At 32.9% G+C, this 19286-nt stretch overlaps 1 protein-coding gene across 2 annotated transcripts in view; it reads left to right on the forward strand.

Annotated features, from left to right (window-relative positions):
• LOC115878390 (1-phosphatidylinositol 4,5-bisphosphate phosphodiesterase classes I and II) overlaps positions 1 to 19286 on the forward strand; it is a 333255-nt gene that overhangs the window by 307359 nt on the left and 6610 nt on the right. The window contains exons 12-18 of one of the 2 annotated variants that reach the window (XM_030894884.1): positions 1591 to 1783; positions 1843 to 2048; positions 2994 to 3252; positions 8962 to 9118; positions 11347 to 11614; positions 13721 to 13975; positions 17404 to 17455. In XM_030894884.1, coding sequence (XP_030750744.1) covers positions 1591 to 1783; positions 1843 to 2048; positions 2994 to 3252; positions 8962 to 9118; positions 11347 to 11614; positions 13721 to 13975; positions 17404 to 17455 — 1390 coding nt within the window. The remainder of the gene's footprint in view (positions 1 to 1590; positions 1784 to 1842; positions 2049 to 2993; positions 3253 to 8961; positions 9119 to 11346; positions 11615 to 13720; positions 13976 to 17403; positions 17456 to 19286) is intronic. The other variant, XM_030894885.1, reaches the window with a different exon arrangement.

Here is a 19286-nt window from a genome sequence, read left to right on the forward strand (position 1 = left end):
AAAATTGAGCTCCAGACACCGATATTAGTTTTTGTCTATCTCCCATAGAAAAGGGTGTTTCCATTTAAAAGCGTCTAATTTGACCCACCCTGTACTTCACTCAATCACTATTAAAAATTTCTTTATTTTGTTACTTCGACACTTATTTATCAAAATCTTACCAAAATCTTCTCTCTAATACCCACAACCAAAGATCTTAAGATTTCTAAGTACTACACTCACCGGCACGAAAAACGAACACCTTAAAATTTTGATTTATTTTAAAGTTTTATATATTGTGTTCTAGTGGACCGATTTTGATGATTTTTTAAGCAATTTGTAGCTAAATTATTTGGCTTTTTAGTATCTCTTTCCTAATTAAAAATGAAAGTTTTCATATGCCAATTATACGAGGGAAAACAAAATTATATTTTGGTGAAAGTTTGACACACTCTATGGAGTACGTTAACAAAGCAAGTGGAATATGTTAACGAGGCAAGGAATTTAAAAAATGTGTTTTTTGGTTCATTACAATAGCTTTGTTTTTGTTGGAGATATTCGCTTTTGAAGAAGACACTTTTTCGTAATTTTTACATTAAAACCATGCCGTTACATTGGTCCCAATCAACAGGCCTATTAAATAGTGTTTATGATTTATGTAATGTAACTGGTCATAAATCATATTATTATCGTCTGTTGGCTATCTGGCAGTTACTCTAGCCGAGATGGTTCAGGGGATGGTCCAGGAGTTGTATCCGCTATAGTTGCTTTAATTCAAGATGATAGAGATCAAAATTGTATCACTAACAGATTTAAGTGTGCACGAAGTATAGTTCAGTTGCTTTCTCGAGGCAAGCTCATATGCTAGACGTACTGGAACCTTCATATGACAAGTTCAAATCGAACCGCCACTGATAATATGAAATTTCAAGTCACTCCGCCAATGCAATAAGAAATATGTCAAGCATTTGACATGACAAGGGTCATAACCTAATTTTTTTCATGCGGGTTTAGATGGTGCAAGAAGCCGCATACGTTAAGTTACTAAAACGGCTGGTACCTCTAAATAGGTATTAAAAATACTATACATGTAAGTGAACACTGACTGTAAGAAGAAGATTAAACGAAGCAAATACCTATTATGTCAAGAAGGTCTGTTTTAGGAAGGTCTGTTGACAAGGACCAAAAGCAAAGATATGGTTTTTTGGTTTTAATGTAAAAATTATGCAAAAATGTTAGCATCCCTTTCAATAGCGAATATCTCCAACAAAAATAAAGCTATTGAGATGAACCAAAAAACAAACTATCGAGAAAGGATGTACCTCAAAGATAAAATGATTTTTAAATTCCTTGCTATATTGTATAATATTGATTGTATAATTGACAGATGGGAACTTACTGCATTCTGCTGTGAAAATTACTTTTAAACCAGCAGAGAATCCTCTTGTTGAGTTTATATGGTCCAATCCAAGCATTTCTACAATGTTTTAACGTTTTACAACGAAAACATTTCATCAAATAACTTACAGAAGACTTACTAATGCTGTACTTACATACATATCATGAGTATTTTCTAGTTCGACATCAATAATGATTTATTTTATGTCTTAGGTTATTCAAAATAACGGAATAAATCCAGTATACGACGAAGAACCGTTTGTATTTAAGAAAGTCGTTTTGCCAGATTTAGCTTCCATTAGGATTGTGGCATATGAAGAAGGTGGCAAATTTATCGGCCATCGCATTCTACCTGTCGTGGGTCTTTGCCCCGGCTACAGGCACGTCAATTTACGGACTGAAATGGGTAAAAAACTCCCACTATAATAATATCCTTTTTATATGAATTTTATCTTGACTTTGTAGGTCAGCCGTTACCATTAGCCACTCTTTTTCTTCATGTAGTTGTTAAGGATTACGTACCTGATGGATTATCCGACTTCGCCGAAGCATTGGCTAATCCAATAAAATACCAGAGCGATCTGGAGAAACGTGCTCAACAATTATCGGTTTTGACAGACGATATGGAACCAGCAGAAGGCGATGAACAAAAACAGGGAACTTTAGAAAGGGTATTTAAAATAAAGATGCATTCTTTAATATGATTATAAGTAGTAATATTAGTAATAATAAATTAAAAATAAATTTATTTAATAAATAATGAATTAATAGTAATAAGCTTCATTCAGAACCTCCTAATTAGTGGAATAAATTAGTGGTTTCAATTAAACTTTATACTTTTTAGTTTACGATCATTCACAATGCCTAAAAAACACAATTAAAATTAATAAAATATTCTAGCCACAGCTTGCGCTAGTCTGTTGTATCCATAGAGAAAGCATAATATTTAGCTTATAAAACAATAAGCTTTTGATTTCTAACCAAAATTTTTCTTGACGGGTGATAATCAAAAGCCAAAATGAAATTCCTCGCAAATTTTGAAGTGTAATTAGTGGAAAAGTCAAGAGTTTGTTAACTTTTTCCACTAATTGAAAATTACTACCACTAATTATGACGTTTACATTAAAATTAGGTGAACAAACTTCTACGGCTAATTGGAACTACTAATTTATTCCACTGATTCCGAGGTTCTGAATGAAGCTTTAGTAAGAAGTAACATTTGACTTATTAAAAGACCAAGGAACGAGTTAATCAAGTTTGAAATTTTGAAAAAATGATTTACTTTAAAAAAAAAAATTTTTTAAGCCACCGGATTTTCGTTTGTATTTGCTATTGAGTAAAGCCGTAACCATAGTAATTCAGAGATTAAGAAATTATACAGGGCAACATTTGTGGTGAACAGACGGTTTTAAAAAGTTTTCTAAAATATACGTCTCTCCTACTACTTATATCATCTTTTTTATACGAAAAAATCTCATAGACTGTTCCTGGGGTCAAAATATGCCACCCCTAAAAATATTTGCACTTATTTAAGATTCACCCTGTATAAAACACGTGCATAAATACAGATTAATGATTAATCTATTATTGAATAAATAGTAATGATATAATTCCAGAATATTAAGGAACACGTAAATGGAAGTCCAGCACAACGCCCTACCATATCGACTGGAGGCTCAAGTTCTATCGATGTAGTAACCAATGATGACGTAACAACATCACTACCCACGACTTTGTTGGCTCATCACGTTGGACCCGCTATTGCACCTGAAGCAAACTCTGTAAACAAATCGACTGAAATTAAGATTGAGGAGAAAATCGAAGAAATAGTTGCAGAATCATTAGATAAAATACTAGAGAATAAGTTGGTTAAAGGTAAGTAAAAGAAAACATCAGTAGACTTATACAGGGTGGTCGAAAACCTATTTCCTGAGTAGATAGAGCAACACTGACAGAGATATCATAGGTTCGATTTCTTAGATATGTTTAATAGCATAAAGTCTCTTTGAATTTTCGACCATTTTAAAAATTGCCCATAAAAAGTTATGGGTTTATATTTGCGGAATAATACATTTTTCTTAAAACATTTTATAGTCTGGTCGAGCTACCAAAATTCGTATGTTTTTATAACCAGGCCTATCTTATATGATTTTAAATAATTTTTAAGTCGTTAACGTTGAAATTAAGGGTAGAAGTCACTTCGAAAATTTTGGCGTTTGACAAATAAAGGTGTAAATAAGATGTTTCCTCTTTGAAATGGTAAGTAGCTAAACGACCAGTGAGGCCTCTACGCATAGAGCTAGTATTGGACCTCTATATTCACCCCATTTAAACTGGGTTTCGAAAATGCACAGTTTCCGAGATATATAATTTCAAAGATTTCGATTGTCGATTTTCTGGATATACCCCTTTGAAGAAAATCGTATTTATAATTTATTAACTTTTTCCACCTCTCTATCACATGGGAAAAGATGTTAATGTATAAGAAGTCTAAATGCAATTTGACCCGCTTTTTAGGTTTTAAAAAAATTGCCGAAAATAAAAAAATCGGATTTTCCTTTTTTTTTTCTAAAAAATCTGTGGACCTAATTTTAAATGTTATAATTTTTTAACTATAACGGCGCAAGCGTTACCGAAAGTTGGTGGATTCCGCACTTTCTGGGAAGAGCGTATTTTGTGTTTTTTTTTATAATTTTGTTTTCATAATGAGTTATAGTAATGAGTTCCACGGAGTTCCGCGTTTAACTTATTAAAATTAAAATCCCTAATGTATGTTAATACAGGTATAAAAAATCAGCTTTCCCTAATCTGTCCTTTTTGAAATAGCCCTTTATTTGCAGGGAGTCGCACTGATTTCTATACCAGTCCTGTGATATCAAGAAATGATTCTTTTACTTAAAAAAAACAGATATTCTAAATTAAGAATTTCAAAGCGTATTACAAGATTTTTTTTCATATTATTATTGACAGTAGGAAAAAATTCAAATGGTGTGCTGGATGACACTCTTTTACGCTCTACGAAAAGTGCGAACTGCATTAATTTTCCGCAACGCTTGCACTGGAAAAATATATATAATATTTAAAATTAGCTCTACAAATGTAATATGATTTTGTTAGATTATACAAAGGCTTTTGATAAAATTAATCAGAGTATTTTAATTTCTATATTTCAACACCTGGGTTTTTCTGAACAATCAATTCAATTATTAAAAACTTACTTGAAAAATCGGAAATAGTATGTTATCACTGATAAAGGCAAATTATGAAGCAAATACATCACAAATGGTGTACCACAGGGATCTATATTGGGACCGCTCTTCTTCAGCATATATACTTGCAGGATATCTGATTGGGTTAATAATTGCTCTATACAGCTTTATGCCGATGACACTCAACTTCTGTACTCCTTCTATCCCAATGATATTGGTGAAGCCGTAGAGTCCGTTAACAATGATTTGGAGAAACTTTGTCAATTTTCCCACAAACATCAACTTGAACTTAATGCCAACAAATCATGCTATATGCTTTTTGGTAGAGCTTCCGAATCAGCCTACGATAATTTTATATTAAAAATAGGAAACAACATTCTAAAAAAAGTTGAAGTAGTTAGAAATTTGGGGTTGGTGTTTGATAGAAATTTAAGATTTGAGCCCCATGTTACTAAATGTATTAAGCAAGCATATCCAAAACTAAAAATACTTTATCCACATCGACACTTTTTACCGATTTCATTAAAAATTAGAATGACGGACTCTCTCGTTCTTTCATGTTTCAATTATGCTGATGCGGTGTATGGTCCCTGTCTCGACCAAAACAACATAAATAGGATTCAGAAAGTGCAGAATTCCTGTCTGAGGTACATATACCGTATTAGGAAATTCTCCCCAATATCATACAAATTAAAGGAAGCAAAATGGATATCTACGAAAGAAAGACGAAGGATGCACTCGACTCTAATATTTCACAAGATAATTTATAATATCTCCGTATCTGGTTGCTAAAATATCATACCGTACTGATGTTCATAATTTAAATCTTAGGTTTAGGGGCCTAATATCGCTTCCTTCATATCGATTACATATTTTTAGAAGATCGTTTACATATAATATTTATCTACTTTATAACTCTGTACCAACTGAACTAAAAAAATTAGCCCCAAACTCCTTTAAACTTCATTTTAAAATGAATAACAGATAATGCATCCTCTGGCCCCGTGTCTTGAAAAGATCTTATAAATATTATAATGACTTGTTGATTCTTTTTTGTCTTGCTTATTATTATTCTTTCTTATATAACAGTAATAGTAAATTGATGACTATTAAGATTAAACTTTTATTTATAGTGTATATATTTTTTTTTTCTTCTTCGTACAATAATATTGTAACTCGAAAGATATTAAGCTTAAATTTTGTATTTATAATTTCTTCTTTAATGTATTGTAAAGTTTAACAGTTTTCTGTTATTTATTACTATAGTTGTCGTTTTTAGGATTACAGCTTTCTGCATGTTAGTGTGAATGTATGGGGGTAGATCTATTGATTGTATATGTTGAGAGAATGCTTTTGTAGTTATACCTGTTACTGATATAACTATAGGTGTAAGTTACTTTATTTTGTTTCCACATTTTCTGAATTTCTATAGCAAGTGGTGTGTATTTTTTAATCTTCTCTCTTTCTTTTGATGTTACATTGCTGTCGTTTGGTACAGCGATATCGATAATAAATGATTATCTTTGCTACCGTGTTATGTCGATCAGTGTAATCTGTCCCCGCTAGTATTTTGCAACCCCCCGTTATATGCTCGATTGTTTCTGGATTATTATTTTTTTTTCTCAGCTTAAAGCCGGTGTCTGGATTACTATTATTATTACTATATTATTATTATTATTAATAAGAAAAACAATGTGTGAATAAACATACGAAAAAAAAATTAATTTAGATTTGCCACGCCCTTTCTAATTTGAAGTTCAATAAAACACAAAGTTTACTTAATCTGAATGAGTTGCATAGAGGCCACTAGCTTTTTAATTTTAACAGCCGGGTGGTCGGGGTTCAAAGATATTAATAAAAGGGCGCCAAGAGATTATACTCTATGAACTCGGCAATAAAGATGTAACTATTAAGTAGACTTCAACACTAACCTCGAACTTGAGTGTAACTACCATGAACTTCAAATGTTACTATAATTATTTAAACTTAAGTGACTTTAACTTAACTATGAGACTATGAATGTATGAAATATCAAAAAGGTTAAATGTATAGAGAAAATGATGAAATGTATATGAAATGAAGTAAAGTTTAAATCGATAAAATAAATGAAAAATGAAAATGGTCTAAGCTATATTAAAACTAAGACGTCATCCCCCTTAACTTAAACTAAGTATGCTCTAAGGGCAGAATACAAATAGCAAATCTAAAATTATACTAATCTAAACAGTCTTACTCTACTCGATGTGATATACTTGAAAACTATTCGAACTTCCTCCGGCTGAGCTACGGTGTATAGCTACAGGGTTGCTACGGCGATGTACAGCAGCTCGGGGTACTGTCACTGGAGCCCACGGATGTCAGCAGACGTACAGATGAAAGGCAAGTTGTTGAGGTTTCAAATGGTGAACATAAAAACCCTAAATAATATTGGTTGTCTTAGAAAAGAGCCTCAATTATAGAACAAGGACTAGCACAATGTGTAATTAATAAAGTTAATAAAGAAGGACTAATCAAATCTGAACTTTACCTCAACGAGGGTTTATAATATCCAACGGGTAACTCTACACACGGGCAACAGGAACGGATGGAATTCTGGACTGTTCTGTGCTGTAAGGTCTGAATCGGTCTTCTTGCTCTACAATTACGAACAACCAAATAAGACTTAAGAAAGATAACACTCAACTAATCTTTCTACACCACGTGGGCGTGGAAAAGTCGAAAACCAGACAACAATATGAACAAAAATCAGTTGAGCATTGACTTAGAATAGGCAGAAGAATTATAGCATACCTTGGAACTGTTCGGGGACTTCTTGGGCACGTGGAATCGGAATATCGGTCGGAAAAAGGCTATTTTAATCCCATTATGGAAACTGGTCGGTAGTCCATGTAAATCCCACAAAATACAACCACGTCTCTGACCAAATGTGTTCCGGAAGACTTAATCCTTCACTAGGAAGGCATGCTAATCACCAACAGGGAATGCTTCACGGAACGGCAGCCAGTTCTTCACGACGACACTCTTCAGCCGGGGAGTACACAAGAAGTGATGCAAGGATTCGATTTCCTTCACAAAATCAGATTTCAACCGGAAATCTCCCTCCAGGATATAGATAGAGAACTATATATCTTGACTAGTCCAACTCACAAAAAGGCATAAATAAAAAATGATGTTTTCTCCTCAGCCGTATTCCATATCCGGTCAATCAACGAACTAAACTCAGAAATTCCACAATTAAAAGAACGAATTGCACACTGCGATCCACATCAAAAATAACCAATTTAACTACGAAATTTTATCTGATAATTATAAAATTTCAATAACCAAAACAAAGGATAAATAAATCCAAAAACATCTGATTTGATCTGACAGTGACAAGTGACGAACAGGTGATGATCAAAGATATAGAGAGACGGACAAAAAGTCTACTGCTGGTCGGCATCAGTGACAGTGGAGCTGAAGCTGTATAATCTAGCGGTGTATATCGGGTTGCATAATGGTAAAATACTAAATAAAATAATATTTAACAATAAAATTATAGTAAACATGATGCAAAAATAAGTTATTTGCGATAATTTATGAGCTAGCACACAGAGGTCGTAGCGATGAAATTTAACTGTTACAGATTTTTGTCAAGTTAAACGTAGCATTTTGCCGAGTGTGCGGCGGTTTATACCATTAAACATCAGAAATCGTGACATCTATGTCGATTTTGCTCTATCTAGTCAGGAAATATGTTTTCTCTGCTAAATCCAAGGACTAAAGAATATAAGGACCCATATACGGGCTGCCGCAGAATTTGTGACCTTAGACCTCATTCTTTTGATTGAAAACAATGGGTCATCATCTGGTCACCAGCGACAATTTTAGCGATTTTTAATAGTTTGTGTGTAGTGAACTTTGTATAAACTTAATTACAATGGTGATTACTTGTTCAGCTTTCAAGTGTAAAAGAAGCAGCGATAAGAAAGAGCCAGGAGTTACGTTTCATAGGTAAATAAACAGTCCGCTCCACCTTTGTAGCGTTTTCTTAGTTTTCTTATTGAATTCGATAATTATTTTTCTGACATTATATGTACTTGATGTGTGTTATACGTCGATACTAGTTTTGTACCTTTTGTTAACAGTTTAATACGGTTTTTTCGTAATTAATTAGTATGATACCACCGTATACACCATAGACGTAGTCAAAACATTTATCAAAAAATATAAATATTTTTTCAAGCAGCGAGGTTAAGAAAAATATGTGCCACGGCACTGTTTGGTAACATCGTCACAATTTGCTCTCGGGTGTTATTTGTCCTTGGATTCTTCATTGGTTAAATCAGACCAATTTCGACCACCGTATACATTTCTAAAATAGTTTTTTTATTAGAAAAGAAACTAGAATTGGATAAGAAATTAGAGACGTTAAGGAAGAAACACGAAAAGAAAAAACAGACTTTGCAGTCGCAAAAAAGTGGAGATTACTCGGAGAAGAAGTCCAAATTAATTAATATGAAGCTGGTGAAAAGGCTTTCTAGCAAAAATATGTAAGTACCGACCTATTTAATTACTTTGCATATTAATTTTCATTTAACACTCTCACACTAATGCACATTTTAATAACCAAAATAAAGGAGACTGAGCTTTAATATGTTTTTATGTAGTTACTTTGGGGAAATTTAATTATTTAAAGACATTTTGCATTGCACAAGTGTTCAGACAAACAATTAAAACATTTTTTAACGAAATAAATTTACAAATGTTAATTCACGAGTCTTTCTATAATATTTCTGAAATTTATTGATGACTATTTTAATAAATATTTTTTAGGTTCTTTTTATTTGACGTATCCAAATTCAGTGTAATTTATCATATTATTTGTGGATAAGTAATATACAGGGTGGTCCGAACTGTATTCCGGAAACTTCGGCAGCCTATTCTGGAGACAAAAATAAGTAAAAAAGTTCGTATAAATATATGTCCTAAAATGCTTAGTTTCGGAGATACAGGGAGGAGTAACTAAAATATAGGGAAGTATCATTTTTATTTCGATTTTTGCCAAATAATTTCTGAAGTAACTTCAATATTTGGATGATAATTGGTTTCTGGGAGGTTTTTTACATGAGAAATTTGATTTTGAGGTCAATATGACTCCTACTTGTAGAGGGCACCACCTACATATTTTTTAACTGACTAGAAGAGTAATAACTTTTCGCCCGTACCTTTATAAAACTACTGAGTAAAAAAATATACATTTAGGACATTTTCTACGTAAAAAAGTTCTTCCAGTAAAAATCGCTACTAGTAATGGTTTTCGAGATATTTGGAATCGAAATTATCAATACCTGTCATCATTGACATAAATTAAACATGTTGACTAAATACTTATTAGACTAAAATCATAAATTTGAAATGTTTTGTGTCAAAAGTTCAAACAGAAACTGTTTTATCGTCATTTTTTCGAAGAAAATTTATGATTAACTTAAAAAATAAACAGTTCTCAAATTTATCATTTTAGTCAAATAACTATCTACTCAACCTGTTTATTTTTGTCAATAACGATATGTATTGACCATTTCCATTCTAAATATCTTGAGAACGGTTGCTCGTAGCGATTTTTACCAAGAGACATTTTTTACGTAAAAAATCACGGAAATGTATATTTTCTTACTCTGTAGTTTTACACAGGTATGGACGAAAAGTTATTACTCTTCAAAACAGTTAAAACATATGTAGGTGGTGCCTCTTACAAATAGAAATCATATTGACATCAAAATCGAATTTTTCATGTCGAAAAACTCGCAGACACCAATTTTCATCTAAATATTGACGTTAATTCAGAAATTATTTGAAAAAAAATCGAAATAAAAATAAAACTTCTACACCCTGTAGCTCCAAAACTACGCATTTTAGGACATACATTTAAACGATCTTTTTTACTTATTTTTATCTGCAGAATAGGCTGTCGAAGTTTCCGGAATACAGTTGGGCCACCCTGTATATTATTACTAGCAGACCCGGTTCAATATACCAACGGTATATTGAAATTTGGGTAAATACCCAAGTTTATGCATCCGATGATATATCCAAAGTGTCAATAAATGATATATTGAATTTGGGCAAATACCATTATTCCCGGTATATACCCAATCATACTCACGTTTTTAATTAAAGGTATTCTAACAATTTTTAAAAACAATTTGTTGTTAAATTAAAATTATTGAATTAAAAATATCGCTATTAAAAAATAGGGGTTGATGGTAGAAAGGTGAAAATTTAGGGTTGTATGTATTTTTTAATGCCAGATCATAAAAAAATAAAAAAAATTATCCAATAAATTTAGGATGGACCACCCTTATAACTTAGGGGTATAAAAAATACATAGATTATTATTGCAAAATAAAACACTAAATCACCACAATACACCAAAACACTTTTACTTTTACACTGGACGCGCGTTTCGCTAACCATGTTAGCATCATCAGCAGATGATTATAAACTGAAGCAATGATGATTATAAACTTATAAACTCGGTTTATAATCATCTGCTGATGATGCTAACATGGTTAGCGAAACGCGCGTCCAGTGTAAAAGTAAAAGTGTTTTGGTGTATTGTGGTGATTTAGTGTTTTATTTTGCTGTGTAACACCAAAGGTTCCAACCCTCAACTATTATAGATTATTATTAAAACTTTTTATTTGTTCAAATCAATGAGCTCAGTCTCTTGACCACCACACATCGACACTGTCTAACCTATGTCCCACCTTAACTGTAGCCTGTTTACCAGCGTAAGTGGCGTCTTCTCCACCGAATCGCCCAGTGTAGAACCGTTGACATCTGTCGTCGACGAGGGCGAAGGTACCACGAGCACCGACCCCTCGGAGCGGGGACTTCCCCGCAGCCAGTCGGAACGATTGCTAGCCATCAGCAGGGATTTTGTTTCCCAAGAGAAGGAGCTTAGGGAACGGTACCATGATCTCATTTACAATACGGCGGAGAAGGTGATGAAGCAGAGTCAAAATAATCAAATAAAAGCATTAAAGGTACGTACTCTTACTTATACAGAGTAAAAAATGTCTATATCTATGTGGCGGATTCATCTCTCCAAAAATCCTATATGGTATTTCGCCACTGCAAGAAAATCTACAAAATGAAATAGTTATTTTTTGTAAACACTGTTGCGTTAATCCAAACGGAAAAAAAAGAAAAAAAAAGAAAGAAAAGAAAAAAAAAAGAAAAAGAAGGAAAAGGAGATTTTCACAAATCTAAGATTTGTCAGCATTCATGGGACACAGGGCACAGAATGAATTGTAATAACGCCAAAATTATAATGAAAGAAGCGATAGCCTCTAAAAGAAAAATAAAAGAGACTTTTTTAATACAATCTAATAAAAATAAATGTATTGCTCATGCATCTGTAGATGTTAGTAATGTATGGCAATCGCTTCTTTGATTTTAAAGAACATAAGAAGATGGTCACGCAAGGCGTTTTCTTTCATGAGCTTTTCTGTGACTGAAAAGCCCGATACGTGATGTTATCTACCGCACTCCGGACATTCAAAAATCTCATTGCTTTGTTGCCTCTTTACTTTTTGGTTGCCGCTGTTAACTAAGTTTACAATCCTTGTCCATTGGTTTCTATTGTGAGCTGCTTTTTCTCACTCATTCTGCATGTTAATTCCCTTTAAATTTTCGTGGAAAATGTCCTTGTACCTTTTCAGTTGTCCACCCGGCCTCCTCTTACCGTCTACAAGCTCACCGTAAAGCAGAGATTTTGCCATGCGGTTTTCTTGCATTCTGCATACGTGACCAGCCCATCTTAGGCGGGATTTTGTGACCATGACTTCAATACTCTCGTAGTTAGCTTTTTCAAGGACCGATACGTTTGAGACATGATTGAACCACCGGACTCTTAAGAGTTGTCTAAGGTGTCTCTGTTGCAACTTGTTGCGTTCATGTGTCGGCGGTACGGCACCCAGGTTTCGCTCCCATATAACATGGTGGGGATTATAATTGCTCGGTACACTGCAAGTTTTGTTTTTGTACTCAAGTCATGATTGTAGAAAACCCTGTCTTTTAATTTCCAGAATGCTCTTGAGGCGCTACTAATCCTCTGCTGGATTTCAGAGTCAAAACGCCTTGCGTTTCCATCTTCTTTATGTGTGTCGAATACTCGTCAGCGGGTAACGGCTGTATGTATATGTAAAGAACATAACATACGTAAAAATTAAAAATAATCATACAGAAAGTTTGGGGCTTTTTGGTTTTACTTTATTTTTATATTATATATAGTTAATATATTTTATTTTTAACTTGATATAATGTCATTGTAACAGAACGTCAACGGTTTTTGTAGACGTATCTGTTTTAAAAAACTAAAGTGTTCTCGAATAGTTGAATTTAAATATTTTAAATAGTTTTTTTCTTTATTCTTTGTATTTTTTTTGCTTCCGACGACGGAAAGAGATAAACTTTCCGAAACGTTAAGCATTTTTTTGTTCGTTAGGCAAATTTGTATATCTGTAAACCTAACTTCTGACAAGTAGTTTCCGTTTGGGTATTTCGCCACCGCAAGAAAATCTACAAAATATAATAGTTATTTTTTGTAAACACTGCTGCGTTAATCCAACGGAGACTAATTGTCAGCAGTGGCTTACTGATAAACAAATTTGCCTAACGGACAAAAAAAATCTTAACGTTTCGGAAAATATATATTTCTTTCCTTCGTCGGAAGCGAAAAAAATACAAAGAATAAAGAAAAAAATATAAAAACATTTAAAATATCTGCAACTATTCGAGAACACTTTAGTTTTTTTTAAACAGACACGTCTACAAAAACCGTTGTTGTTCTGTTAAAATAACGTTATATCAAATTAAATTTCAAAATTAATAATTACTACCTGATAACAATTACTTAATAAGGTAAAACCAAAAAGCCTCGAACTTTTAATTTGTTTTTAATTTTTACGTATGTTATGTTCTTCTCTTTATCGCTTCTTTCATTATAATTTTTGGATTGTTAAAATCTATTCTGTGCCCTATTATCAGTTTTATTCACTATTATCAGTTGGCCGCCTTAAGAGATGGCACATAATATTTGAAACACCCTGTAGATAATCATATTTATTGAATATATTTTTTTACTACAGGATCAATTTGAGAAAGAGACTTCGGAGTTAATGAGGAAACTTCAAGCGGACCATCGGGAAGAAGTCAAATTATTGGCGAAGAAACACCGGAACAGGGAACAGTTCACCCGGGTCAAACGGGAGGCTGTTACGGCCGTGGTAGGCCGGGGAGTGTCCGAAAGAGAGAAATTGGAGAACCTTTTTGATACCAGGAAGGAGGAGCTCCAACGACAGCACGAGTGTGTACGGGATCAGCTGCAAGAACATCGAGAAAAGGTAATTTTAAGGTGGTAAACAATTAATTTCATTCTGTGTTAAAGCTCGGATTTAAGCCTTAAGTTTGATTTTGAAAAACAAAGCTAATTTACGCCAGATGTCTGTCAACGTTGCCAATGTTTAACCCAATTTAATGTTATCCATATATTGCCTATTAAGCTGGATTTTCATGCTTCCGTTATCCAACGATACGATGATACGATAATAATGGTATTTTATCAGTCGAAATCATATATGTCAACTAGTAAGATCGTGAATGACGTGACAAGTAACTTCTTAATAGATTGAATGATAAATATTTTTTTCTTCTGTTGTCATAAATTATGTAAATTGTGTGTACAGTATGTCCACGGATTGTCTTTACGAGAGGAAAAACTTTTTTATTATTATTGGTATTTTGAGAAAATGCATTCTTCATAAAAAATGTTTGCTTGTTATAAAATGGTTTAATCCCGTTTATACTTTTCCAAATTTCCATACCGTTTTATAGAAAATTAAAAAAAATTGTGTGTGCACTATGTGCGCATATTTGAAGGATATACACTCACCGGCAAAAAAAACCGGCCACTAAAAACTAGTCCCAATTTCAAAGTTGGATTTCTCGCGAACCAATCATTAGATTTTGATGATTTTTTTTTTAAATTGTAAATTAATTCTTTCTTAACGGATGCTACGTCAGAAATTTTTATTCCGAATTTATTTTGAGCATATACGGGGCACAATAATTAGACGAAGTTTTTTGCCTAAATTTTGTAACACCCTGTAGGGTGCAGCAGCTGTAGTAGGTATTGCTAAATCAAACCACATTGTAGCCTCATCTTTTGTGAGCATTTTAATTTTTTAATCACGACATTACCTCGGTTTGTATTGAAGATACGCTGCTTTAAAACAAACGCCTCGAAAAAAGCTTTAAAATCAAATCAAACATCAGAACGTAGACGTAAACCTTTGAATAAGAAGACTAAGGAAGGAGCATATCAAAAATCTTAGGTACACCGCGATGGGCCCCAAATATGGCCGACTTAAATTCCGGTTTATAAGTGTCGTTCTAATTTTATTTAAAAAATGTAAAACTATGATGTAGGGTAGACGTGGGGTAGACTCAATAATTTGTTGTTTTATTTTACGTTGTGAATAAATGTTGGTAGTTATTAAAATTGTTATAAAAATATATAATACTAATAAAAATAGATAAGTTATAATAAGTATTTATTACCACAAACATCCGATACGCTACTGAAGCAGGTAAGTCAAATTAACGTATCTAAATTCTTTGACATGTAATCTTTGACAAGTAATAAATAAAAGCTAAAATGCAAGAAAAATATATAATTTAGTTAATTTAAGTGAATTTCATAAATGATCGGTTTACTACACGTATGTATATTATATAGTCACTTACTAGCGAATAGTTGTTCCATTATTTCACTCAATTTTTGCCGAGATCTACCGCACGCTACACAACCAACTATTTTAGAGTCTTTTTCGATAAATCGCGATAGTGTCACTGCTAATTTAAGTGCTGCCACAATTTCCATCTAGATTTACTACCTTTATACAACTATCAGTAGAAGAATAAATAATAAATAACATAAAATAAGCTCCGTAAAGACTGACAAATCCACAAAATTTCAAATCAAATTCAAATGTGTCAAATGAATCGTCAAACAGAACTGTCAAGGATCCCCACCCTAGAGTGCTTTTATGGCGCTTTTTCCGGCCACCATGCATCAATACATGGATAGCAGTATGCTCCTTCCTTAGTCTTCTTATTCAAAGACGTAAACTAACTAAAACATGAAAATTAAAAAAAAGGTTTTAAGGGACTAATATCTAGTGTCCACTCGCCTGGTGAAATTTCCCGTTTCCATATACTGATTCCAGGCATCCTGGACTGTTGTTCATAATATACCCAGGGTATCGGAGACATAACGTTGGCTTCGGCCATCCTCAATTAAAGCCACAATACGAGCAACATCCGTTACAGATAATGGCATTTTTTAATTTGACAACCGTTTTTCTCATATAGCAAATACTCATAAATCCCTTTTCTCTTATGTTGCCTTGATTATTTATACATAAAACTTTCTGCCTTTTCCGAGATGAATTCTGAATTTTTCCGAGACGTTCGTTTTAAAACAGCATATAATCCAATACAAAAAGAGATAATGTGGTGATTAAAAAAACAAAATGCTCACAAAAGATGAGGCTACAATATGATTTAATTTAGCAATAGCTACTACCGCTGCTGCACCCTACAGGGTGTTTCAAAGTTCGGCTAAAAAATATCGTGTTGTTGTTGTGCCCCGTATGTGCTCAAAATAAATTCGACGTAGCATCAGTTAAGGAGGAATTAATTTACAATTTAAAAAAAATCTTTAAAATCTAAAGAGTGGTTCGCGAGAAATCCAACTTTGAAATTGGGACTAGTTTTAGTTGCCGGTTTTTTTTGCCGGTGAGTTTATTTTTTTATGAATGTTTTTTATAAACTTCAAAAAATGACGGTTAATATAAAACCGTATACTATTCTAGCTTTATAATTTTATGTTTTTTTAATTTTTATTAAAAAACGATAATTCTGTTACCCGGCTGGATAGCTGTGGCCATTAAACCAAAATACTACTACATCGAAATCTCTGACTACTACTAACAGCTACTAACCAACAATTTGTTTTGTGTAGTCTTGTTTTTGTTTAAATGTTTTGTTCGTTATTCATGTTGGGGATTTATTTTTAAATTAATGTTAATCGTTAAGCAACCAATATTTCTTTTGCATAATCAAAATTGTCACTCTAAATTTTACATAACCAAATTATCTCTCTAAATCGCTGTCTTTTTTAGACAGATGTCACTTGTTAAGTCATTATTCAATTCATTATTCGAATTCTCAGAATGTTGTGAACAAAAGTTTCATCTAAAAATAAAATTTTAATCAATCACAATTGTTTATCTCCATCATTTACCGGATTAATAATACAGAAATTACAGCTCAATTACAAACAACTGTTTTAAAATATGAAGTACCAAATTTATTTAGTTCAATGCTACGGAAAGGGTGATAATAGTTATCGGAAAAAATGTGATACTTTAATAACATAAAAAATGTCACATTAATCAAAATTAATTATAACGGTTTATCGAAGAATGAAATCGAAATTGTAATACCATGGAAAGGCATTTTAAGTTTTAGGACTATCAATTATTACATTTTCATGTTTTTCATAAATGCCTAGGCATAAAAGTAAAAGTGCTTTACTTTTTTATATTCTCAATCATGTCGCAAAAACTAATACTTTTGTGACGCTTAAAAAATATTTTTATTACCTCAACAGCTATGCGGGTTGGCGTTTTTTACGGGTTTTGATCGGGCATAAATGAAATCCGAACAAAATTTAGTTTACTAAATCGACATTTTTATCTTTTTTCAGGCCAAAACAGCTCTAAATAAAGAGTTCGACACTCGTCTCGCAAGAGTAGACGGTGAGTCCAGCGGCATAGTGATATAAACTTTCCACGAACGGAATCGCTATGGTCTTTGTGAAATTTCTGCACCGTCCTCGTTAGAGGACCGGGAGGCCCTATAGAGTTCTACTCTATCTCTTTTGCTGTGTGTCTCTGTATCTATATACCGTGGCTTTCGATCCCCGTGTTGAAAAAAGATTTTTTTTGCAATGGTCGCAATATCGAGTTGACTGTTTTTAAGACGAAAGCGTCGCGCCATTGGCACGGACTTACATGTGGTTCATGCTTCAGGTATCAGGTTTAATTTGGTCCTTAATATGACACACAAGGTATTGTATCAAAGATATAATACCTTGTATTATAGTTTTGATTTTTGAAAGCAAATTATTTTTTTATTACTGTTATTACTCGTGTATATTTTTGATTGTCTTGGCCAGATCACAGATCATGTCTTAGCCATCCATATACATGTACAACAGACAAGGCTCTAAAATTACGAAGTCATTGCTTGCAGGGCTGCCAGTTTTTACCTTTTTGACCATTACTTTAAGAAAAAAAAAGCAGAAAAGGTTCTGAATGAAGCTTTAAGCCTCAATTACCTGGTTTCAATTACACTTTATACTTTTTAGTTTACGATCATTCACAATGTTTAAAATATACAATTAAAATTAACAGAATATCATAGCAACAGCTTGCATTAGTCAGTTGTATCCATAGAGAAAGTCAATATTCAACTTATAAAACAATCAACAATCAACTTTTGATTTCTAACCACAATTTCTCTTAACGGAAGATAATCAAAGGCCAGAATGAGATTTCTCTAGCAAATTTTGAAGTATAATTAGTGGAAAAGTTAAAAGTTTGATAACTTTTCCTACTAATTGAAAATGTCTACCACTAATTTTGACGTTCTGAATGCTTACATTGAAATTAAAGGAACAAACTTCTACGTTAATTGAAATCACTAATTTATTCCACTAGTTGCGAGAATTCATAAATCTTTCAATAAACAAAGTATAATTAACAAAAATCACACCTAACGTTTTTCTGTTTACCTCGTTTCATAGTTCGAGAGCTAGCAACGTCTGGAAAACAAGTATTTTAAGAAAACTGGTTCTTTGATATATCTTTTACTATGCTCTTTAGAACAGCGTGCGAGTCGTCTGGCTGCCGATAGACGTTGCGTTCACTACTGCGCATTGAAAAAAGTTCCCCACATTTTTATTTAGTCCTTTAAATTCTAATATTGAATATAAATCGAACAAGTCTCCATAGCGCGGCGCGAAAACGTTCCGCCTATAAAGGTATTTAGAATTTAATGGACTAAATAAAAAAATATATGACTTTCTTTCAATGCGCAGGGGTGAGTCTTAAATTAGTGCAAATATTTTCAGGGCTGGTAGATCTCGATAAAAGAACCATATTTTCTCTTTACCATTTTTCAGATAAGTCCAAAATAACAGAGTTATTTAAGTTTGAAAATTTAAAAAAAATTGATTTTTTTTTAAATTTGAGAGCCACCGGATTTTTTCTGTATTTGCATTCTTTTTAATGCCGTAACCATAGAGTAAAGCCGTAACTATGGTAATATTAGAGATTAAGAAATTATACCGTGGGAAAATTTGCGGTGAACAGGCAGTTCTAAAAAGTTTTCGCGAAAATATACAGGGAAATTTAAAAGAAAATGCACGATTTTCAACATCTTTTTTTTGCGAAAAAAACCTCAGACGAGTTCCTGGGGTCGAAATGACCCCTGAAAATATTTGCACTTATTTAAGACTCACCCTGTATATATAGAGATACATGTAGATATTACGCTACCGAATTCTAAAACTATCTTCATATGTAT

The sequence above is a fragment of the Sitophilus oryzae genome, unplaced genomic scaffold (assembly GCF_002938485.1).
Source record: "Sitophilus oryzae breed Bouriz unplaced genomic scaffold, Soryzae_2.0 scaffold_1508_pilon_pilon, whole genome shotgun sequence".
In the NCBI taxonomy this organism is placed as follows: domain Eukaryota; kingdom Metazoa; phylum Arthropoda; class Insecta; order Coleoptera; family Curculionidae; genus Sitophilus; species Sitophilus oryzae.